This window comes from Phyllobates terribilis, unplaced genomic scaffold (assembly GCF_046119375.1).
Source record: "Phyllobates terribilis strain yellow unplaced genomic scaffold, ASM4611937v1 Scaffold_5__5_contigs__length_657084704, whole genome shotgun sequence".
NCBI classification, from domain to species: domain Eukaryota; kingdom Metazoa; phylum Chordata; class Amphibia; order Anura; family Dendrobatidae; genus Phyllobates; species Phyllobates terribilis.
In genome coordinates, this window is record NW_027362765.1 from 262,707,481 (window position 1) to 262,732,921 (window position 25,441).

Consider the following 25,441-nt stretch of genomic DNA (forward strand, 5'->3'; position numbering starts at 1 on the left):
CGACAACTTCTGGGACTCCATACCGGCAAACAACTTCAGAGACCAGCTTCTTGGCGGTGGTCTTGGCAGTCATGTTTGGAACGGCAAATGCTTCTGGCCAGCTGGAAAACATATCCACTACCACTAAGCAATATTCATATCGTCCTGCTTTAGGGAGAGTGATATGATCAACCAGTAATCGTTGGAACGGATACTCTGGTTTAGCAAGGTGTTTTGTCGGTACATTCTGTAATCTACCTGGGTTGCAGGTTTGGCATATTGTGCAACCTTTGTTCTCTGCGCTCAACACAGTGGAAATTCCTGGGGCTCTGTAAAGGGAAGTGTCCTAGGTTGTACATGTATATATGTATCTACATACTAGCCATGCTTGCAGATAAGTATAAACAGGCTCAATAAAGTTTCTGTACCAGTAGCAAAGCTTGGTTTTTCCATCGATGCACCGGTCCATGGGCCCAGGCTGCAATGGCAGGATATAGGAGTCGAGGCAAACAATATAGTTGTTCCTTTTTCCATAGCCCATCTATCAATTTAGCACCTGCTTCCTTCTATGACTGGCGTTCCTCTTTAGAGACTTTCTGCTGTGTGGAGCGTAGTTTTGTTATTGGAGGGACCGGTTGATTATTTTCTGCAGGTTGATCCTGAGTTGGCACTGAATTTTGCTGTTTGGTCTGCTGTCGTGTAACAGCCATGGACATGGATGTCTGGAGAAGAGCTGTTTGTTTAGCATGGAGATCAGCAAGTGCATTACCTCTTGCTTCAGGGGCGTCTTGTCGGGTATGAGCTTTTACCTTTACAACAGCCAACTGTCTTGGTAGTTGTACCACTTCCATCAATTGTCTGACGCTTTCAGCATTTTTTACAGGAGAACCTGCAGTCGTGACAAAGCCTCTCTTTGCCCAGATCTCCCCAAAGTCATGTGCAATCCCGAAGGCTTATCTTGAGTCGGTAAATATATTCACACGTTTTCCTTTGGCCTGTTAACAAGCAGCAATCAGAGCTTTGAGCTCTGCTTCCTGTGCTGACATACTGGGATGTAAGGCTGCAGCCTCTACCAATGTATCTTCAGTTGTGACAGCATATCCAGTATGAAACCTGCCAGAGGTATCAGCATATCTGGATCCATCCGTATATAATGTGAGTTCTGGGTCGTCCAAGGGTACTTCCCCCACTAAAGCAAGTGGAATTGACTCCGCAGTAATTTGTTCCAGACAATCATGTGGTGGAGCCTCTTTCCCCTCTCCTTCAGGTGCTGGCAGCAGGGTGGCCGGGTTGATGGTGGTGCACCGATGTAACTTCACATTTTCTGGTAAAATCAACGAACACTGCAGCCGCCGCTGTCTCTGTGTGGACAGATGTTTAGGTTGCTGTAAAGCTAAAACAGCCGCAATATCGTGTGGAGCATAAATGTGAGTCTCATGTCCCAGGGTGATATCTGCCATTTTTTTAAGTAACTGTTGTGTGGCGTGAATCGCTCGTAGACAGCTGGGGGAGGCCCTGGCTACCGGGTCCAGACGCGCTGAGTAATAACCGACCGGGCGCTGCTTTGTACAGTGTCTCTGTGTGAGTACCCCGGCTGCATGCCCTCCTGTCTCGGAGACATACAAATGGAAAGGTTGAGCATAATCCGGGTTTCCAAGTGCAGGGGCTGTCATTATCCTTGATTTTAGCTGCTCAAAGGCTTGTTGCAGCAGTTCTTGGTGGTCCTTGTTGTTTACATCAGCCAGAGTGTCTTCTTTTAGTGCATCATATAGGAGTTGCATCAGACGTGAGGCGTCTGGGATCCATTGTCTGCAATATGTACATAGTCCGAGGAACCATTGCAGCTCTATGGGATCCTTTGGGAATGGTAGTAGATAGATGGCCATTTTTCTTTCTTCTGTGAGATGTCTGGCACCCTGAGTAAGGCAATGGCCTAAGAAAACCACTTGACCAAGGCAAAGCTGAAGTTTCGAGGCTGAGACTCGACAATTCAGTTTTGCTAGATGCTTGAGGAGGCTAACACTGGTCCTGATGGACATTTGCTCCGTGGGGGCGCACAAAAGAAGATCATCAATGTATTGTAATAGCACTACCTCAGGGTTGTCCAGCTGCCACGGCAGCAGACAGCTGGACATGTTCTTTGTAAACTGATTGGGGCTATTCTGTGCTCCCTGCGGCATCACCGTCCAAGTCAATTGCCTACCCTGATATGTAAATACTAACAGAAACTGACAGTCTTTATGTAGTGGAATACTGAAAAAGGCGTTTGCCAAATCGATTACTGTAAACCAGGCTGCGGTAGATGGTATTTGTGAGAGAAGCGTATGTGGGTTAGGCACCACAGGAGTTTCCAAGACTGTAGCTGCATTTACTGCCCTCAAATCCTGCACTAATCAATAAGCGAGCGGCTGCTCCGGTTGGGATTTCTTCCTTACAGGGAACAACGGCGTATTGCACGGGGAGACGCAGGGAATTAGTGCCCCTTTCTCTAACAAGGTCTGAATTTGCTGGTGTAGACCTTGTTCTTGTGCATGTTTGAGCGGGTACTGGCGAACCTTGGGAAAGAGCGCTCCGGGCTTGAGGTACGCCTGTATTGGTTCTGCCGGCAATCTCCCAATGTTGTCTGGGCCTTGTGACCACAGATGAGATGGAATTTCCCCTATGTATGGGATCGTTTGGGAGATTTTCATTCGTATCTGATACGTTAACCATAACCGTGGGTAGTGCTCGTAAGATGCAGACCTCCTCTATGTGTGTATCAGAATTTGGATCCTTTATAGTAAGGATCATCTGACCATTGTCCCTGGTATTGAATTCGGGATCGGAATTTAGACAAGAGGTCTGCCCCTAAAAGATTCACTGGGCAGGTCGGGGATATGACAAATTGTGCCATTACTTCCGGGAATGGGCCAATTGGAATAGGTTTGGTGAGAGTATGTTTGTTAGGTCTGCCATCCACACCGATCAATATTAGATTGTCGTTAGAAAATTGGACCGGGAGACCCTGGGGCAGTTCAGAGGATTGTAGAATGGAGTTGGCCGCCCCAGTGTCTACCATGAACTTCACCGGATTTCCTCCTACTGGGAGAATGACAGATGAAAAAAGAGCCCGGGGGTGGTTACGGACATCACGATGGCAGACTCTGGTTGGCCTCCATTTCAGTATGGACGGTCTTGGGGGACATTTTCTTGTGAGTCTCGTGGGCCGGGCGTCCTATTTCTGGATATGGGGGCTTGGGCGGTACACTGGCTAGCAGGGGTGTGACAGTCCCTTTGGAAGTGTCCTGTCCGGCCACATCTCCAACATTGAAGACGGGAATTCACTACTGGTCTTCTCCCGGGATACATTACTTGTTGATTAGGCACCACCATGGGATAATAGTGGGGCTGTAAGGGAGGATACTGTGTTACGGGTACTGCGGGTGTCGCAACTGCCACTGCAGCGGGTTTGGATTTAGGCTTAACTGCAGAAGCGGACCGGGCGACATTTTTCTGGAAGCTTTTTGCTACCTTTAGGGCATCTCCTGGGGTGGCTGACTAAACATCTGGTCTTACAGCCAATATTGCATCCTTGATTTCAGTACGTAAACCCTGGATAAAGGCAGACACTAACAGCTGGCAATGAGTTTTAGTATGTAAGGAGAACCCAAGGTCCTTATAGACCTGCATAAGGCGCCCATAAAACTTTTCAGCCGACTCCCCCTTCTCTTGACTGACGTCTGTGAGGGTAGTGGATTGATCAGCCAACTTATCCTGAGCCCATATTTTAAGGGCTTGACAAAAGTCAACCCCACTCTCGTACGTATTGGCGTCTAATGCTCTGTTATATGGGATAGCAGCCTCTACCATCGGATAATATCCTTCACCGGCTTTTACATAGAGCAGGTGTAGAAGATCTTGCCTTGTTGTAGAATATATCTCTCTATTTGCAGACATGCCCCTGTAAAAAGCCATGGGGGAGTGTTCGGGATCCGTGAGAAGGTTACACAGAGTATCCGTCTGTGCTGGGGAAAACGGGGTATATTTGGGTGGGCCAGTATTCTGGTCCGCTTCTTCCATCTCTGAGAGAGGATGTGGAGGTGGAGGCGGAGGGAAATCATCATGAATACTGATTGTTGGGAGATCTTGGAGGTAGGGGAACGCAGGGGGAGACCAGATATTGGGTTTGATTAGTTGAGCGGCATAATCGACGAGATCCCTGTCGATGGCCAAGAGTCTTATCTCTCTTAGTTTAGTTGGATTCATGGCGATATATTGCTTTATAGTCCCAACTATTATTTTTGCCGCGTCCCGTTTCGGATATCCAAAGATACCAGTGGAAATAAATGGCAGGGCTAGAGTTGGGACCGCATGAAGCTGTGATGCGTATGCTACAATGTTCTGAATTGTTTCTGTTAGCAGGTGTTGTGACCTGGGTAGATCCAGGGGGTCATATCTTGGTCCCACTGCATGTATAACATACTGACATGATAGCTGTCCCGCTCTCGTAGCCATCACCTCTCCTTCCCTTAACGGACCGTGGTCACGGATGTGATCGTTGGATGCGGTTTGTATTATAGGTCGCCCAATACGACATATTTCTGCAGCTAGCCCCCCCATGCTGTAGTTTTGCATTTGCTGCGTTTACAATGATCCCAACTTTCTGTTTTGGTATACTCATTATGCCTATTCTCAATATAGTGGAATATTCCGAGGGACCATTCAGTAAAACAGACGCCACTTCCTGGTACTCGTGTCCGTGTTTTATTTCCCCAGTTTGGGAGAGGGTGAATAGGGTAGAGTTCGGAGGACCTTGGGTCTCTCTAAATGGAGTATGAATCATGGCGGGAGCAGGTGGGGGCAATGGTTTATAATACCCGCCGTCAGCATTAAGTAATGGGAAAGTTGGTGCTACATCTCCGGGTCTGCGTGCTCCACAATTATAACACATCTCGTGCCATCCCGGATTAGTGACCCAGCACACATTACAAAGCCAGCCATCTGGGTTATATGGTGGTGGCTGGCCATCAGTGGGAAGTGTAGGGTATTTAATCTCCTTAGGTATAAATTGCTCAGTTTCTGGGTTCAAAGGCTGTGGTAAGGCTACCTTAGTGGGGGTAGGGGATGTTTCTTTAGGGGCTTCAGATTCGGTCTGTGGACACATAAGTTGGGAAGGGGAATCTGCTTCCTCCTTCACCTTTTCCCCCTCAGCTTCATTTTGTAGCACAAAACAGCCAGTCTCTGTTACAGTGCTAGATAATTTACCCTTCTTGACATAAAAATAATTAAAATAACCAGGCTTCATCTCCTCCTCTATTTCAACATATCCTTCACCACAAATCTCATGTGCAACTTTCCTAAATTTTTCAGCATCATCCAACAATCCACAGTCAGCTAGTCTTCCCCTTTTCCCCTGGATTCCTTCGTCCCACAATGTAGGTTGAAGTCTCCCCTCCAAGGGAAAGTTTAACAACTTAAACATTTTCGGTGCATTCTTAAATGATCTTTTCCCTTCTCGACCGACCATGATGGTCATCACATCCTCTCCCTCCTGAGGGGGAGACACATTCTTTCTGCTCCACGGAAACATTGATTAATCACTACTGCCTTCCGACTGACAAAGATCCTTGATTTGTGCACAGTATGAGTCCGGCCGGTCTCAGCTGTTCCACTGACTCGTCCACCCTTGGAGAAGTCACGTACGGAACTAGGTGAAAGGAGGTGGGCCCGCGTCTGCAACCCTCCGGACACTCGATATACGTATATCTGTTAGAACCTTGCTGTTAGGTTTTTTTTCCTTTGCTGGTCACATGACCTTGTTGGCCTATTTAATCCTGCTCCGCCCTTCTGGCTTTGCTGGACTTCATTGTATATCTACTTTCTAGCTAGCCTGTGCTCTGTATCTAACTCTGTTAGTTTGCTTGGTCTACGGACCTCTAGGTTCTATCTATTTTGTTTGTTCGTCTGTCTGCTACTATTTCTGTTAGGAGGTGTCCCATATTCCTCCCAGTCCTTAGTACTTGTAGGGATTCCCTCCCCAAATCTATAGGTCTCCGTACAGACTAGATTAGGACTTTAGCAGGTCTGATCGCAGGATCAGGTTCCCTGTTACATCGTAGGGATTCAGCTGAGTCTTATAGTAGGGACAGATCTCCTCTCTTTCCTTAGCTTTGGTAGCAGAACATAACAGTAAGTCCAGCCTGTAAATTCTCTAAGGAAAGATTTTTTTTTTTGTTCCATCATGGTGTCGGTTCAGGATTTGGCTAAACACCTGCAGGGACTCTCTCTGGAAGTGGCCGAGCTCCGTCAGCACGTGAGTAACTGTCCTGGAGCATATTTCTTGGAGCCTAAGGTATGTTTGCCGGATTTATTTTTTGGTGAACATCGAGAATTTTTTTCATTTAAAAATGCTTGCTTATTGTATTTTCGTTTGAGACCCAAGTCCTCTGGGGATGAATCCCAGCGCGTAGGGTTCATAATGTCACTTTTGCGCAAAGAGCCTCAGGAGTGGGCCTTTTCTTTGCAACCTAGTGATACATGCTTCAGATCAGTGGATAGTTTTTTTTCTGCTTTAGGACTATTATATGATGATCCTGACCGTGTGGCATCAGCTGAGACTGAGTTGAGACGTTTAAAACAAGGATCAGGTAATATGGAAAAATATTGTACACATTTTCGTCGTTGGTCCACTCAAACAGGGTGGAACGATTCTGCTCTGAAAAGTCTATTTCTTGCTGGGCTCAGTGAAAAGGTTAAAGACCTGCTAATTGCTTATCCTACACCTGAGGATTTGCAACAGGCTATGCAATTAGCTATACGGGTGGATAGGAGACTGCGTGCAAGGGTTAATGAGAGCAAATCCTCTGCTATGTCAGTTTCTGGTTATGATAATGTGTGTACTAACAGTGGTGAACCGATGGAGATTGGATCGGTGGCACCTCGCTCTCAAGAAAAACACCGTCGTTTTTCTGAAGGCTTGTGTTTCTATTGCGGGAAATCTGGTCATTTGATTAAAGGCTGTGAGCTTCGTATGAAGAAAGAAAAAAAAATGGTCAGTCATGCCCGTATTGCCTGTTTAAATTCCAAGGGTATATTTTTAGCTGCTTCCACGATTGCTCAGGAAAAATTAATGGAATTTCGGGTGTTTGTTGATTGCGGGTCTACACTGAATGTTATTGATGGGGGATTCGTGGAAAAACTCAATTTAAAACCTGAACCTTTATCATCCCCCATTGCTGTGGTTTCGGTGGATGGTTCCCCTTTGAAGAATATTACTCTCAAGGTCAGTGAATTTCCTCTCACTATTAATGGTGTTCACCATGAGAAATTGGATTTGGTAGTGTTGAATAACTTGCCTTCTCCAGTAATATTGGGTTTGCCCTGGTTAAAATTTCACAATCCTGTACTGGATTGGTCTACCAGTGAAATTAAATCCTGGAGCCATAAATGTTATGACAAGTGTTGTAACGGGCGTATTGCAGCTTTGGATAGGGGAGAATTGCCTGTTCCTATTCAGGATTTTTGGAGAGTTTTTTCTGAGAAAGAATCGCAGGTTTTGCCTCCCCATAGAGACTATGATTGTTCTATTGAATTTGTCCCTGGAGCGACTCTTCCTAAAAGTCGTTTATTTAACCTTACTATTCCTGAGAGGAAGGCTTTGGAGGAATACATACAGACAAGTTTGGCCGCCGGTCACATTAGGCCCTCTAAGTCTCCTGTGGCGGTTGGATTTTTTTTTGTAAAAAAAAAGGACGGCGGTTTACGTCCTTGTCTGGATTTTCGTGAGATTAACAAAATTACGGTACGCAATCCTTACCCACTGCCATTGATTCCTGATCTGTTTAACCAGTTATTGGGGGCCAAGTGGTTCTCTAAAATTGACCTTAAGGGGGCATACAATCTGTTGCGCATGAAGGAGGGTGATGAATGGAAGACTGCTTTTAACACTCCTGTGGGTCATTTTGAGAATCTGGTTATGCCTTTTGGTCTTACTAATGCTCCTGCATTTTTTCAGAATCTGATTAATGACATCCTTAGACCTTTGATCGGTAAAAATGTGGTTGTGTATTTGGATGACATTTTGATTTATTCGCCAGATCTGGAGTCTCATTGGCGGAGCGTACGTGAGGTATTACAGTTATTAATGGACAATTCGCTTTTTGCTAAGCTGGAGAAATGTGAGTTCGCTGTACAGAGAATTAGTTTTTTGGGCTACATTATCTCCAGCAAAGGTTTTGAGATGGATCCGGTTAAGGTTCAGGCTGTGCAGGAATGGCCTAGGCCTATTGGTTTGAAATCAATACAGAGGTTTTTGGGTTTCGCCAATTACTATAGAAAATTCATAAAAAATTTTTCTAGTATTGTCAAACCTCTGACTGATCTCACCAGGAAAGGTGCTGATGCGGTTCAGTGGTCTTCTGAGGCCATTGAAGCTTTTGTGTATCTCAAGGAGAGGTTCACCTCTGCTCCCATCCTTATGCAGCCTGATGTTACTAGGCCGTTTTTGGTTGAGGTTGATGCTTCCTCTGTGGGGGTTGGCGCAGTATTGTCTCAGGATAACGGGGATGGATTACATCCCTGTGCATTTTTTTCAAAAAAATTTTCGGAGACTGAATTGAATTACGATATTGGTAATCGGGAATTATTGGCTATTAAACTCGCATTTGAACACTGGCGCCACTTCTTGGAAGGTGCGGAATTTCCCGTTCAGGTTCTTACGGATCATAAAAATCTGATATATCTTGACGCTGCCAAGCGCCTGAATGCCCGTCAGGCTAGGTGGGCACTGTTTTTCTCGCGGTTTAATTTCTCCGTTACTTACATCCCTGGTACTAAGAATGTTAAGGCGGATGCCTTGTCTCGCAGTTTTTCTCCCATAGTCGGTGCTGAGAAAGAGGAAAACATTTTACAAGAAGGTGTTGTGATAGCTGCTTTAGACTCCGTTTTGGAAGATGAGATTCTTAAAGCTCAGGAGAATGCCCCATCTAACACTCCTCATGGGAGGTTGTTTGTGCCTGGGACCTTTAGGAGAGATTTGTTTGTTGAGTGTCACGAATCTCGGTTGGCAGGTCATCCCGGAATCTCTGAGACCAAGAGACTGGTGGGTCGCAGTTTTTGGTGGCCTGGATGGCAGAAGGAAGTCATTAAGTGGGTGCGCCAATGTACTATATGTGCTAGATCTAAGTCCTCACATACTCCTGCTGCGGGGTTGCTTTGTCCTTTGGAGGTCCCCAGTGCTCCTTGGACACATTTGGCTATGGACTTTATAACTGACCTTCCCCCCTCTGAGGGTTTTACTGTCATCTGGGTGGTCGTGGACCGTTTTAGCAAGATGTGTCACTTGGTTCCCTTCGTCAAACTGCCCTGCGCTAAAACTCTCGCTAAGGCCTTTGTCAAGGAAATTGTCAGACTTCATGGCGTTCCTACTGACATTGTTTCTGATAGGGGTCCTCAGTTCGTGGCTCGTTTTTGGCGTGCCTTTTGTGACAGGTTGGGAATTCATTTGTCGTTTTCGTCCGGATATCATCCTGAATCTAATGGCCAGACAGAAAGGAAAAACCAGGATGTTGAGCAGTTCTTGCGTTGTTTTGTGGCAGACAATCAAGAGGGGTGGTCTGAGTTTCTGCCACTTGCCGAATTTGCTCTGAACAATCATACATCTTCTTCTGCTGGTTGTTCGCCTTTTTTTTGTTGTTCTGGGAGACATCCGTCGTTTGGGTCGTTCTCCAAGTTGGGATCTGCCGTGCCTGAGGAGGAGAATTTTTCCGGTGATTTGGAAAGAGTTTGGACGGATGTGCGTGGTAATCTTCAGGAGGCCAACAGAAAATCTAAAGACTACTTTGATAGGAAACGACAGGAGGTTTTGTTCGCTGTTGGTGACATGGTTTGGTTGTCCTCTAGGAATCTGCGGTTGAGGATTCCTTCTAAGAAATTGGGTCCCAAGTTTGTAGGGCCCTTTAAGGTGCTTCAGGTTGTCAACCAATCTGCTGTTAGGTTGGAGGTTCCTACCTCCTGGAGAATTAATCCGGTCTTTCATGTCTCTCTGTTAAAAAAAGCTGTTGTGTCGGATGGTGACGCCTCTGCCTCTGTTCCTCCGGTGGTGGAGGACGGGGAATATGAAATTTCTCGCATCCTTGACTCTAGACGGTATAGAGGTAGTTTGCAGTATCTTGTGGCCTGGAAAGGTTTCGGACCCGAGGATAACTCTTGGGTGAGGTCAGATGATGTTTCCGCGTCCAGACTTATCAGAGCGTTTCACAGGAGATTTCCTGATAAGCCTGGTCCTAGGGGATCCGGAGGATCCTCTTAGAAGGGGGGGTACTGTTAGAACCTTGCTGTTAGGTTTTTTTTCCTTTGCTGGTCACATGACCTTGTTGGCCTATTTAATCCTGCTCCGCCCTTCTGGCTTTGCTGGACTTCATTGTATATCTACTTTCTAGCTAGCCTGTGCTCTGTATCTAACTCTGTTAGTTTGCTTGGTCTACGGACCTCTAGGTTCTATCTATTTTGTTTGTTCGTCTGTCTGCTACTATTTCTGTTAGGAGGTGTCCCATATTCCTCCCAGTCCTTAGTACTTGTAGGGATTCCCTCCCCAAATCTATAGGTCTCCGTACAGACTAGATTAGGACTTTAGCAGGTCTGATCGCAGGATCAGGTTCCCTGTTACATCGTAGGGATTCAGCTGAGTCTTATAGTAGGGACAGATCTCCTCTCTTTCCTTAGCTTTGGTAGCAGAACATAACAATATCTATGTACGTGTCCTACCCAATCTTCGATCACCTGCCGTGAATGATACTAATAGTGTTCAGTCTCCTAAGAATCTTTGTCAGAAATTAAGGGATATTCATACAATATTCATTTGTCAATCCGAGGTGTTATTGTTTTAAAAGTAATCAATATCAGACCCCTAATGGGACTACACCCCTATAGTCTCACCTTTGACTATATCCAACCAAGACTTCTGGAGAAACTGCAAGCAACCACACACCACGTGGAAACCATGCCAAACGGTTAGTATCACTAGTAAAGAACTCGTGCACTTACCGTGGCTTTTGTGGGGGATGACCAAGTGAGTGTCAAATTTCTATGTTACAAGGTTGATTGCGCAATCCAACAGAAAACCAGACGGAGACAGAGCTCTGTATGGGAGGATTCGGAGAATTTCTAACCCAGTTTATTCTTCTTATCATTAAATATTGTTTTGAGTATATCAATAACCAATCACCTACAGCCAAGCTACAAGCTTAAGCCAATGTTAGTACAATTATTACGGAAACACACATGGTCATATTATCATAAGCTGGGCGCGTGATGGAAAGTTACACAAGGTTACACATCCCGGTGTAACCTAGTTAGAACAGGAGCAGAGTGTAGCCTTCAGAATGTTCTGTGAAAATGCAAGGAGTACAATAACATGATTTTAGAAGCAAGCAACAAAAGTGAAGTAACTATGGCATGAATATCAATATGTCCTTTACACTAGCATGTTGAAGAATGTGCGCTGGTCAGATGAGACTATGTAACACAGGTACTTTAGATGCAGCGACCCAGAAGCACAGAGCAGCCAATACAGGGTTAATAAACAGGGAAAGTTTATGATAACAAGATGAATCTCCACGCAGGGAGTAACAGGGGAAAATATGGGGAAACAACAGGTATTAGTCTGTAACTGACAGTTTACAGTTTCACTAGATGTAGCAAACCGATGAGTCAAACCGGTAACAAACGACAGTTTTTTCACTTAGCTGACTTGTATCCTCTACAAGGCAGTTGCCAGCTGGTGCTGGTGATGCTGTCTTCAGGCTTCCCCGCCCAAACAATGCTCCATCTTCTGGCGGCAGCGGGCGGTTTCCGGTTTTACCCGCTGAGCCCCTAGTCCATAACATGGCACCTCACGTGCTCAGCTCCAAGGACGCTGCGTCTCTTCTCCCTACAGTCAGCTTGACTCCTCCGGTCCACTGCACTCGGATCCCTTGCTCCAAGTCCTGTAGTCAGGAGCCTGGACCCTCTCACACTGCTCTGCTCCGGAGGACTCAGCTCCACTTTCCCGCGCAAACGTCCTCGTCTCTCCCTCTCTCTCGTCACACCAGGAGTCTCTCTGTCACCTGACCTCCCAGCTCTCTCGACACACCCCCTGCTTCTCTGTCACATGACTCCTCTGCTTGCAGTCTGTCTTCCCCCTGCAACAAGAGGTACGGCCCCGGCTGTTCTGGATCCCTTGCTCTGAAAGTACTTACACCTCGGTCTTCCCCCTTACAATCCCACTCTCCTTTAACTCGCCATTCCACGGGCGAGAGTTCCTTCATCAAACGTTCACATTCTTGGACTTCCTAGATGATACGGTACCATATGAATTGATCTTGTGAGGAGGCACTCCTGCTGTTGTCCGTTCTGACCGGCGTAACTCAGTTTGACCGATGGGGGGTGCAGGGTCACTCGGATTACCAATCTCCGTCTGCCCGGTGGCTTCAACCGATGTTGTTCCCTCACCGCCTGCACTGGGGACTGCAGGTAATCGAGTGCTGGGGCTCGGAGGTAGAATCAACAACTCTTCTTCGTCCACATCGTGGCTTGGGGCAACTGTGACTGGTCCCTCTCTAGAAGCAGGTGATTCTTCTCCACCTTCATCTTTAGACAGACAAGGTCGCAGCATACTACGATGAACCACTCTGGTAGGGGCTCCTTCAGCCCCCTCGGGTTGAACTTCATACACAGGTTCTTCAGCGCCAATCCTGCGCTTCACTCGGTGCGGGGTCAGTTCCCACCGCCTACTCAATTTGCCCCGGGGCCGCCTGTCCCGAACCAACACCTGCTCCCTGGGCCTCAGAGCTGTCCCTCGAAGAGGCAATGTCTCATGATGTTTGAGCTCCTGAAACTTTTGTTGTACCAACCGTCGGAGGGTCTGCAGTCGATGCCGATGTTCTCGGACCCAGGAAGACACCCCCGTCCCGTGGGTAGTCCTCCTCGGGGTCCAGCTCTAACTCTGTGATCTCTCGCCCCTTTCATCCGAACAGCTAGGTTTAAGGAGTGAACCCCGTCGTACTATTCACTCGGTTGTTGTAGACCCACACCAGCTCGGCCACAAACTCAGGCCATCATACCTTCCGATCTTCCTCCAACGTGCGGAGCATTTGGATCAGTGTCCGATTAAAGCGTTCACATGCCCCATTTCCTTGAGGGTGGTAAGGAGTAGTCCGTGACTTCTCAATCTTATACAACCGGGGCAGCTCTTCCATCACCCGGCCTTGGAAGCAGGTGCCTTGATCGGAATGAATCCTCTTTGGGCATCCGTACACCCGAATGAAGTCTCGGCAGATGGCCTGTGCAGCTGACTCGGCTGTCTGGTCTCTGGTCGGGGTCATTACCGCAAACTTGGCGAAGTGGTCTGTCATTACCAGGCAATGTTCATACCCGAGATGCGCCGGTCCAACAGTCAAATAGTCGATCATCAGCACCTCCAAGGGGGAAGAAGTCACAATAGTTTGTATGGGGACCCGCTGCTCCGGGGCTTTACCAGCTCACAGCTCCGACATCTTCGACAAGTGTCTTCTATTGTTGCTCGCAGTCGGGGATGATACACCAGCCTCTGCAACCACTGAAACATCTTCTCTGGTCCGAAGTGAGCCCCTCGTTCATGAGCCTCCTTAGCCACTACTCCGACCAACTTCTCTGGGATCACCACTTGCCAGGTGGTTCCGAACTCTCGCAGTAGCTGCACCTGTCGGTACAACAGCCCGTCTCGCAAACACAGTCTCTCCCATTGTCCCAGCATTTTCAGTGCTCCCGAGGACAGGGTACTCCTCTCTTCTCGATTGGGGACTTGCCGCAAAGCCACCCATTGACGTAATTGAGCAACTTCTCTGTCAGTCTGTTGAAGTCGGATCCAGTCATCTCTTGGCCATCCTAGCACTTGTTCTTCCGCCGTCTCTCCGATCTGTCCCTGCACCGCAGCCAGCGGTCCCACGAAACTTTGCAAGCTAGGGGTCTCATCCGCCTCCAAATCTTCATCGCGGTCATGATCAGGCCATTCATATGTCACTCTGGAGAGGGCGTCGGCGTGAGTATTCTCTGCCTTAGGCCGGTAGGCGATCTTATACCGATACCTGGCCATGCGGGCCACCCACCCCTGCTCCAGGGCCCCCAATTTCACATTCTCCAGGTGGGCCAGCGGGTTGTTATCTGTTCTCACCAGTACTTCGGACCCGGACAAATACTCCGCATACTTCTCGGTCATTTCCCAAACCAGAGCCAGCAACTCTAATTTGAAAGAGCTATAATTATCTGGGTTCCTCTCGGAGTCGTGAAGGGAGCGGCTGGCGTATGCAATCACGTGCTCTTTCCCATCCTGTACTTGGGATAACACGGCTCCCAGACCATGCAGGCTCCCATCAGTGTGGAGTATGAAGGGTTGGGAGAAATCCGCATAGGCAAGTATTGGGGTCGCAGTCAGGGCCATTTTTAGGGCATGGAAGGCCTCTTCCTGGCTGCTTCCCCACCGAATCGCCTGATTCTTGGAGCCCACCGGCACTCCCTTAAGTAGCTCCAGCAATGGGTTGGCTATGCGGGTGAAGTTCTTCACGAATCTTTGGTACTACCCGGCAAGTCCCAGGAAGGCCCGAAGGTCCTTCACTGTCTTTGGGGTAGGCCACTCCTGTACGGCGGCCATCTTTTCCTGGGTGGGCATGACTCGTTCTCCGGACACAGTATGACCGAGATATTCGAAACAGGTGGCACTTCTGGGGCTTCACCTTTAGGCCATGACTCTGTAAGCGACTCAGTACTTGCTCCAGTCGCTGGAGGTGCTCCTCGAAGGTGGCGGCATAGACAATTATGTCGTCAAGGCAAATCAGTGTCGCCTCGAAGTTCAAAAAGCCCAGGCACCTCTCCATCAGACGCTGGAACGTCCCGGGGGCGTTAGTCAGGCCGAAGGGCATCCGATTGAACTCGAACAGTCCCATGGGTAATATGAACGCCGTCTTCGCACGGTCATGTTCGGCCACGGGCACCTGCCAGTACCCACTGGCCAAATCCAAGGAGAAGTATCTTGCCTTCCCTAAGGCCGACAGGGACTCTTCTATTCGGGGTAGTGGGTAAGAGTCCCGTACTGTACAGGCATCCAGTCGTCTAATGTCCACACAGAACCGCAGGGTCCCATCTTTCTTCCGGACCAGGACAATCGGGGCTGCCCACAGACTCTGACTCTCCCGTATCACACCATTCTGTAACATATGGGCTAGCATCTCCTTAACCTCTTTATACATCTGGGGAGGTATCTGCCGGTATCTCTCCCGCACTGGGGCAGCCCTCCCAGTAGGAACCTCGTGGGTAATGGCTTCGGTGCAACCAAAATCATCCTCATGGCGAGCAAAGACTTCCTGGTACCGCTCCAGCACATCCTCAACCTGCTGCACCTGTCGAGGTGTAAGTCCCGTCAATTCAGCCCGCTTTCGTTCTACCATTCTTTGTAACCCCTTTGCACTAGCCCGGTGGTGTTCCGGCGGCACGGTGACCTCCAGAGTCCAGGGGTGTCCTCGTACAGCGCACAGCTGTATAACATCAGGTCGCACCAACTTCTCTGGCATTCCCAGAATCTGGGCTATTTCTGCCCTGGGAGGGAGTGTGAGATCATCTTCGCCCAGATTAACACACCGCACTATAACATTGCCACCCTGGACGGTGGCCAGTATCCGAGCCACCAAGAGTCCGGGGGGTATTTTGTCCATCGATGTTGATCCTATCTGAACTTCGACCCCCTCAAGAGGTGTGCAGGCCCGTGCGGGTAATGTGAGTACAGTTTGTCCGGGTGGTAAGGTGAGCGCCGTAGCTGCTGGCACTATTATTTTCCCCAGGATCTTCCCTTCACTCGACGTCTCCTGAGCCTGGGCAGCTCGGATTAGTTGTTGAAAGACCCTCCTTTGGGGAGTTTGCGGGTCCCACTGGTCTAGAGGAATCTCCTTTGGCTCACTAAGCAGAATTTGCCCGATCCACTTCCGGTTCCCCCTGCGACCAGGATGACTCCTTTTTTTCCCACATCTTTTCCACACACTCGTATCTTCATCCACACCACCCCTGCGACCGGAATGGGTAATTGATTACCTGCCGTGAGTCTAATTACTGGTCCCCATTCAGGCCGCGCTTTCTCTGGAAATCGCTGTTGAAAGCAGGCTTCTGTCATCGTAGTCATCTGGGATCCTGTGTCAACCAGACAGTGAACAGCCCGACTGCTTATTTCGGCCCAGACTAGGTCCTTGGGACTTCCTTTTTTTCTTTCCCCTTCCTCAGGCTCCGTGCTGTGTCCCCTGAACACGGAGCCTGCTAGTTTAACGGCTGTCGCGACAGGGGCCGCTCTCGGCTAGCACAGCCCCTGGCGTAATGTCCTGCGCCTCCACACTTCCAGCAGGTCGTGTCTCTGTCTGTGTAGGGCTGCCTCCCTCCTCTATGGAACTCTCCTGCAGGGGGGGTCCTGAATTCAATTCTTTCCATAACTGGGGCAATCGATCTGGGTATCTCTGGTGTCTGGGCAGGGGTCTTCTTGAGACTGGACCATTCATCCCGCATTTCCTGTATCTCCTTCCCCATCTCTCGAGCCCATTCCGGTTCAGCTGCAGGCGGGGTGGGTACCTCATTACTCCGGACCATCCCTGCCAGGGCCGTCACCCCCATCTCCTGCTCTCTCATACGTGCCTCTGCCCCCACTTCTAGAAAAGTCATACGTGGGTTAGCGCGCAGGCGCTCCCGCAAGGCCTGCTTCAGCTGCACATCCTTGAGGCCTGCCACAAACTGGTCCCTTAAGATCACGTCAGGGGGGCCCATTCCCAAATTCCCCATGTCGTCTTTTCTACTGACATAGGCATGCACCCTCTGTAAGGCATTAACAAACTGCATCACAGTCTCCCCCTCCTGCTGCACTTGGTGAAACAGTCGTATCCTCAGCTCTCCTACATTGGTGGGATTCCCATGCATTTCCTCCAGTATACGCACCACTTTTTCTACAGTATCCCGGTCATGGGGAGGGCGGTACATCACGGACTGTCGGGCCTCGCCGTCCAGGGCCAGTAAGACTATTTCGGCTTGCATAGCTGGGGTCATCGGGTGCATACGTAACATACTCCTAACTCTCTCAATCCAGTCCCACAGCATCATATTGTCCCCGGTGAACTTTGGGAGATTGCTGAGCATGGGCCCCAGCGGCAAGCTAGATTTAGGGTCTCCCAGGATGGACTGCTCTGCAGTGTCTGTGTCTAACGACTGCATCCTGCCGACTACGCCAAATGTAACACAGGTACTTTAGATGCAGCGACACAGAAGCACAGAGCAGCCAATACAGGGTTAATAAACAGGGAAAGTTTATGATAACAAGATGAATCTCCACGCAGGGAGTAACAGGGGAAAATATGGGGAAATAGCAGGTATTAGTCTGTAACTGACAGTTTATAGTTTCACTAGATGTAGCAGAGTCAAACCGGTAACAAACGACAGTTTTTTCACTTAGCTGACTTGTATCCTCTACAAGGCAGTTGCCAGCTGGTGCTGGTGATGCTGTCTTCAGGCTTCACCTCCCAAACAATGCTCCGTCTTCTGGCGGCAGGGGCGGTCTCCGGTTTTACCCGCTGAGCCCCTAGTCCATAACACGGCACCTCACGTGCTCAGCTCCACGGACGCTGCGTCTCTTCTCCCTACAGTCAGCTTGACTCCTCCGGTCCACTGCACTCGGATCCATTGCTCCAAGTCCTGTAGCCAGGAACCTGGACCCTCACACACTGCTCTGCTCCGCAGGACTCAGCTCCGCTTTCCCGCGCAAACGTCCTCGTCTCTCCCTCTCTCTCGTCACACCAGAAGTCCCTCTGTCACCTGACCTCCCAGCTCTCTTTCTCGACACACCCCCTGCTTCCCTGTCACATGACTCCTCTGCTTGCAGTCTGTCTTCCCCCTGTAACAAGAGGTATGGCCCCAGCAGTTCCGGATCCCTTGCTCTGAAAGTACTTACACCCCGGTCTTCCCCTTACAACTACAGTAGAACTTTGGATCAAGCTAAATAGAGGGCAATCCTGGGGCGTAGGTTCTCCTTCCAGCAGGACAACGACCTTAAAGGGAATCTGTCACCCCCCCTGGGCAATATCAGACCTCTACTATGGGCATACAGGTTATAGAAAAGTGAATCTATACTTACCTGTATGGCCAATAGTAGTGGTCTGAGTGCTGAGAAATCTTCTTTAATTCTTTTCCGTTTTGCAAAGGCTTGGCGTCTGGGGGACGCCAAGCCAACCCCCCCTACCTGCTTATCATACACTTAATTCGCCACGTCTTTTGGAAATTAACATATTCCCCCCACTCCCCGTCACATCACAGGGCGCTGTGACAGGCCCTGTGATGTACCCTACGCTGACACCCATCCCGCGCATGCGCAAAGCGCGGCTCCCTTGCAACCGCGCTTTGTTTCCCTCCAGCCCCGTTTGGCTGTGCACTTGTATGACAATGCGAGGCTTCGTCACAGTTACACAAGGGCGCAGCCAAACAGCGCCGTAGGGAAACAAAGCGCGGCTCCAAAGGAGCCACGCTTTGCGCATGACCGGGATGGGTATCAGCGCAGGGAACATCACAGGGCCTGTCACAGCGCCCTGTGACGTTACGGGGAGAGGGGGGGAATATATTAATTTCCAAAAGAGGTGGCAAATTGCGTGTAGAATACGCAGATAGGAGGGGTTGGCTTGGCTTCCCCCAGACGCCAAGCCTCTGCAAAACAGATTTTATTAAAGAAGATTTCTCAGTACTCAGACCACTACTATGGCCATACAGGTATGGCCATAGTAGTGGTCTGATATCGCCCAGGGGGGTGACAGATTCCCTTTAAAGATACTGCCAGAGCTACAATGGAATGGTTTAGATTAAAGCATATTCACATGCTTGATTGTTCCAGAAAAAGTCTAGACCTAAATCCAATTGAGAATCTGTAACAAGACTTGAAAGTTGCTGGTCACAGATGTTCTCCATCCAATCTCAATGAGCTAGAGCTGGTTTGCAAAGAAGAATGGGCAGAAAGTTCAGCCTCTGGATGTGGAAAGCTGGTAGAGACATAGCCCAAAACACTTGCAGCAGTGATTGCTGAGAAAGGTGCTTCTGCAAAGGATTAACTCAAGTGGGCTGGATACAAATGTACATCACAATTTTCAGATTTATATTTTTAAAATATTTAGAAAACCATGTAGCATTTCTTTTACACGTTCACAAATACTTTGTGTTGGCATATCACATAAAATTAACTGGAAAACATTTAAGCTTGTGAGTGTAACGTGAAAAAATGTGGAAAAGTTTTTCAAAGCACTGTTCTTACCAACTTTCCAGGAAATTGGTGGGCTATTGGAAAAATAGGAAACCTTCAAGGTTCCCAGAAAATATGCATATCTCTTGGCTGATGCTGAGACCTCCCAAAACCTTTTGGAAAGTAGAGCTTCCAGAAGGTTTTATCCAATCATGATGTATGGAGAGGTGTAGAGAAGTTTAGGGATGGTTAAAAAAACCGTGATGGGGACCACTTGTCAGGATTCCTATTGTCCTTCTTCAGTTTGACCACCATTGGCTGCAATTGTTCACCTTGATCTTATGCTGCAATTTCACCTCTTACCACTGGAGGCTGCTGTTGTGTCCTAAAATTGCCCTTTTTTAAGATGACAGATTCTGAACCTGTGGAATCCATCTTGTTTCCTGTTTGTGCCTACTTAAAGCCACATGGATCCCTCACTCATTGATTGAGTATTGTGTCTAGCTGTTTAGTCTACTTCAGTCTCCAGTTCCTTGTTCTAAGAACTGTCTTACCTAGACTGTTTCTACTTCACTACGGATTGTTGCTACAACTCCTACTGCTACTTGCAAGAACTTCTACTACTGCCTGCCATTTCTTGCTTGTGCTCCTCTGGCCACTGGATTCCAGCAGTGCTACTCCAATAGCTTAACACCACAATAAGTTTATTAGGGCTCTCTTGGTGAGGAGGATCCAATGAGCCTCAGGTCAGGTTGTACATATGGACTGAGGGTGATTGTACAGCAGCAAGGACCTAGATAATGGGCTATGATGGGTGGCAGGCAAGCAAGCAGAACAGAACATACCAAAAGCCTCAGAGCCAGGAGTGTAGCTAAACACTGGACAGCAGTGAAATGTAATATGGTAGGTGTAAGAGAACAGATAATGCTGATGTTTTTAGCACTTTTATGATATATCTACTGTAAATGAATATTAGTAGAGGCAGAATATAGCTTTTGGATATAAATATATGCTACTGGTAGGGATGGGCAAACCCGAACAGTAACGTTTGGTGTCTGTACCGAACACCTAGTGTTCGTGCATGGACGCAGAACAAGGACTTCTCCTGGAATCCATGCTACTGTTCGAGTTGTGTGACCACTTCTGGCTCAATCACAGCCATGTCAAGTATTGGCATGGCTGTGATTGGCCTGTCACACTGTGTAAAAAAAAAAAATGACGTGCGGTCTCTCTATTTTTGCTATCTAGCTCGGTTAAAGCTGACAGCTGCGAGCTGCAGCCCCCAGCTGTCAGCGTTATCTTGGCTGGTTATCAAAAATAGACAGTACCATGCCAGCTTTGTTAATTATCTAAATAAATAATAAAAAAAAACGGCATGGGTTCCCCCCTCATTTTTGACAACCAACCAAGCTGAAGCAGACATCTGGGAGCTGATATTCTCAGACTGGGAAGGGGCCATGGACATTGGCCCTCCTCAGCCTAAAAATAGCAGCCCACAGCCGCCTCAGAAAAGGCGCATCTATTAGAGCAGCTGGCTCACACGCTGTCATCTATGGGACAGGATGGGAATCGCAGCCCTCTGATCGGCGGTAACCGGAGAAACACTGGATGTTCAGGACCCCCATTCATTTGAATGGGGTCCAGGCTTGGGTTCGAGTTCGGGTACCATTCTTTTTTTAAATGTTCGGCTGCACCTGACGGACCCAAACATCCACAGGTCCGCCCATCATTAACTACTGAGGAGAGGGAATAAAATTTGTCAATTTTTCTTTCCTTAAAAATAGTAAATATTGTTACTTCGCATTTAGTTTGATAATAGGCTTGACTCACGATGTACACATAAGAAAAATGCAACTTTCAAATTGTGTTATATGGTTAGTGCATTGAGTATTATTATATTCCCTTTTCGTGTTATTGTTTTGTTACGTTTTGGAAAATGGAAAATGTAACAAAGTGTTTTTTTTCAATAAAAATTATCTGATTTTTTTTTTAAATGGTAGGTCTGAATTAGGATGTAGATAAGGGTTGTTTGTGGAGATGATTAATCGTAATGTGAACAGTCTCTAGATTGCAAATTGTAAGGCATACAACAGACAATGAGTTAAATAACAGGTAGCAGGAGATGCAGATTGCAGAAATCAAAGGCGAATGCAGCTTTATGTGACTAGTCACTAAATAACAGCTTGCAATGCTTACAGCAAACGATGGGTTAACCAGCAGGTCTGAGGAGCAGTAGATGCAAGTTGTAGAAATCAAAGGAATTTGAAAAGATTATTGTAGCTGAAGACACTGGATACTGGAGGCAGAATTTTGGTGAGATCATTGTCCCACCCATAGATCTTATCAGCTCATTTATATAATAAGAAAAATGTGGGTTTATCTTGAATAAGGCATTGGATTGCAATTGTCAAGGTATCATTTGATTCAACTTTCTATAACCTGCATGCCCATTTAAACTGGTTAGGAGGGTTGATCCTACTGAAAAATGCCCTTCGATGAATTTGGCACATCTTATTCCTACAGTCGTCATTAAGACGAATGGCATAAGAAATGCCAGTCTTAATGTATTGGGTCTCAACAAATCAATGTTTAAGAAGTATGAACTACATAAATAGGCTGCAAACGTGCATCAAAATTTACATGTGTTTAATTAATTGTGCTTTTTTCATCTATTATGGCAGTGCTTTGATAAAAATTAGAGGAAAACGTCCCTTTGTGATTTCTCGATCCACATTTGCCAGTCATGGTCGATATGCAGGTCATTGGACAGGAGATGTTGAGAGCACCTGGGAACAGTTGTATTATTCTATACCTGGTATGATGTTTTTTAATATTATTCCTGATATTTCCTTTAAGGGGTTGTCTAGGCATTCTCTCCTTGAATTGACATTGGACATGAAAAGACCCTGCTTGCTGTAATAATTCTAATGTGGGTTTTTGTTTCGTTGCTTTGCAGCTATATTACTGTTTAATATGTACGGGGTTCCTTTAGTTGGAACTGATCTTTGTGGATTTGTGGGAGATGTAACAGAAGAACTTTGTGTGCGGTGGAGTCAAGTTGGAGCTTTTTATCCATTTATGAGGAATCACAACACAATGGATGCAGTGGTAAGAAAATACGTTGACATACAGTACTGTGCAGAAGGCAGATTTGGAAAAAATGCTGCAAAGCAAGAATGCTTTAAAAAATAGTAGTGTTAATATTTTATTTTTCCAATTAACAAAATGCAAAGTGAAAGAACAAAAGAGAAATCTAAATCAAATCCATATTTTGTTTGACCGCTCTTCGCCTTCAAAACCTCAATTTTTCAAGTTAAACTTGCACACAGTTTTTAAAGGAACTCTGCAGAGAAGTTGTGTAGATTTTTGACACTTGAATATGCAGCCGAATATCTACTGAATTTTCTACTTGTGGTAATCTACCTAAAAGTTGCCCTGTATGCAGAAAATTTTGGGATGGAAATTGACAATGTTAAAGAGGTTGTTCAGTACCATATCATTGATGACCTATTCTTGGGATATGTAAGCAACGTCTGATCGCATGTGGTCCGACACCCCTGCCAATCAGCTGCTCTGGGTGTCAGCAGCGGCTGGAAATACTCTATTACGGAGCTGCTCCGTCTTCTGATAGTGGCCGCAGCGGGTACTGCACTTCCGGCTCCTATTCATTTGAATTGGAGGCAGATGTGTAGTACTCAGCCGTGGCCACTATCAGAAGACGGAGAAGCTCTGCAATTAAGCATTTGCGGCTTGCGGCAGAACAGCTGATTGGCAGGGGGTGCCGGGTGTCGGACCCCGACCGATCCGACATTGATGATCTATCCTAAAGATAAGTCATCAATGATATAGTAGTGGACAATCTCTTTAATATAAGATCTGTTAAAGGTCTTATCTGTTTCGCTGATATTTTAATACACTCCAGATTTTCTGCAGCCAAATCCACAGAAGATAGTCAAAGTATGCTTTTGCAGTATGCAAAATTTTAGAGAATTTCTAGCTTCTGCACTCTTTGTGCAAAGAAAGAACGTGCAATAACAGCTCATAGAGGTGAGAGATAGTTTTCTGCATGGAAAACGGCAGAAGAATGGACATGTTACTTTTTTTAACCACAGGCTTTTAGAAACTTGAAGCAATTAAGACATTCAAATCTTGAACAGCAAGTCGTTCTTTCATAGAAATTAATATGTTCATTCTTTTGAGCGTCCTCTGGTAGATTTTTCAGACTGTTTCCATTTCCACAGTGGAATCCGCCTGAAAAACACGTCTTGTGCACAAACCCTGAGGGTATGTGTACATGACGTCTGAATCTGCCTAAAAAATACATTGGTTGCATTACATCAACACCAGCATGATGGGAAATATGGCATTAATGTATCACGCTTGGGACCTCCAGGTGGGTAGATATCCTGTAAATCGGGGATCCCACAATTTTTGGGACCTAGCCGTATCACATTGACCAGCCCCAATCTGAGCTTGCCAAGGGGAGGTATGTGGTGTGGGAGTGACTTTTATATAATAAAAGCAGATTCTGAATTATAATCATTGTTCAGTTCTGAGAGATACCGCTCGCTATAGGTTTGTTCCATATTTCAACTGGAGCACTTCACTCTGCTAAGATCTGCACCATTTCTGTGACATCAGGTCTAGTATTTTCTTTTGTTATCCCCTTTTATTTTATGTGATTGTATATACTGTATTATTTTACCCCATTTTGTAATGTCTTTTGTATATTTTTATAAACACTGCCTACTTTTCGAATTAATTATATAAAATTGAATAGCTTTGTTCCTCTTGCTCTATAAACTGCATCCCTGAAGCCTCGTAAGGCCATACGTTACCGGTAACAGGTGTTCAATCAACCTGTAGAAACGATTGGTTGTGGCAGCTCGTTTTTCTTGGGTTATTGAAGAGCTTAAGGGTGACCATACCGAACTATATATATATTCCAATCATTGGAATCGGATGTGTATATATTATACATTAACTAGGAAGTGAAGTGTACAATAACCTGCCCAGAAGCAAAAGCAGCCGTGGCATCGTCCATCATTCATCAGTCAATTGCGTAATTGTCTTGACGATCGAAGGCAGCAGAGTGCTGATTCATGGCAAAAAGGAGACAGCGGTGGGATCTCTGCAAGATCCTCTGGCTGGTCAGCCCTGGCCGCTCATTGACAACCTGGTGGCTACGGTGGGATCTCTGTGAGATCCCCTGGCTTTACCCTGAACATGCACAATGGTAACATTCCTCTTATTTATGTATTTTCAGTCACAGGAGCCATATGTATATAGCAAAAAATCCCAAAAAGCTATCAGGAGAGCTGTGCTAAGGCGCTATAGGCTGCTTCCCTATCTGTACACACTATTCCACAAGGCTCATACTTTAGGAGATACTGTGGCGAGAGCTCTTTTTATGGAGTAAGTACATTTACATTTCTGGGATTTTGGAATTTTCCTTATTATACTTATTGAAAAGTAACATACATTAATGGTTTGCATTTCTTCACTAGGTTTCCCACTGATAGAAATACCTGGACAATTGATCGCCAGTTTCTTTGGGGAGAAGCATTATATATCACTCCTGTCTTGGAAGAGGGAAAAACTGACGTAAAGGGATATTTTCCTGCTGGGGTGTGGTATAATCTGGTTACGGTATGTATTTTAGTTTTTCAACAATTTTGGACTTAAAATTTTAGTAACGTTTTACCATATCAGATAAAATGATTTGTCATAAATGTTTGAAAAGGAAAGTCTATTTTAATATTAGGTTTGTAAAGAGAAAACATATCTGTAGTTCCTCTCCAAAATCTATAATAATATGTGAATTAATTGTGGATGACTTGGCACTCATTGGTTTGACATTGCAAGCTGGCAGAATGAGTCTGGGACCTCCACTATTAGAATAATATGTGCAAGGTAAGGAGGTCTGTGGCATACAGATGAGGACTTAAAATTAAATTAAAAGGCCGCTCTTTGGACATGTATATTATAAATATCTTTGTTGGGTTAATATCTGTAGCAGTAATTATATTGCAGAATTGGTCTTAAATTGTGATTAACCATTTTCCTCTGAAGGTAATATTTACAGTCATTATATTTAGAATAATGCTAGATTATGTTTAAAAATCTACACATATCCTTATTCTTAAGTAAGATTTTAATGAGACAACTATAGAAATTCCCTCTGATATTCTTTTAATGCCAACTGTATGACCCAAGATGCCTCAG

At 46.5% G+C, this 25,441-nt stretch overlaps 1 protein-coding gene across 2 annotated transcripts in view; it reads left to right on the forward strand.

The window, feature by feature from the left end:
• The window catches only part of LOC141272921 (lysosomal alpha-glucosidase-like), a 352,018-nt gene that overhangs the window by 317,781 nt on the left and 8,796 nt on the right, over positions 1–25,441 (forward strand). For both annotated transcript variants that reach the window (XM_073684115.1, XM_073684114.1), the window contains 4 exons: positions 21,898–22,031; positions 22,173–22,324; positions 24,483–24,631; positions 24,724–24,865. In XM_073684115.1, coding sequence (XP_073540216.1) covers positions 21,898–22,031; positions 22,173–22,324; positions 24,483–24,631; positions 24,724–24,865 — 577 coding nt within the window. The remainder of the gene's footprint in view (positions 1–21,897; positions 22,032–22,172; positions 22,325–24,482; positions 24,632–24,723; positions 24,866–25,441) is intronic.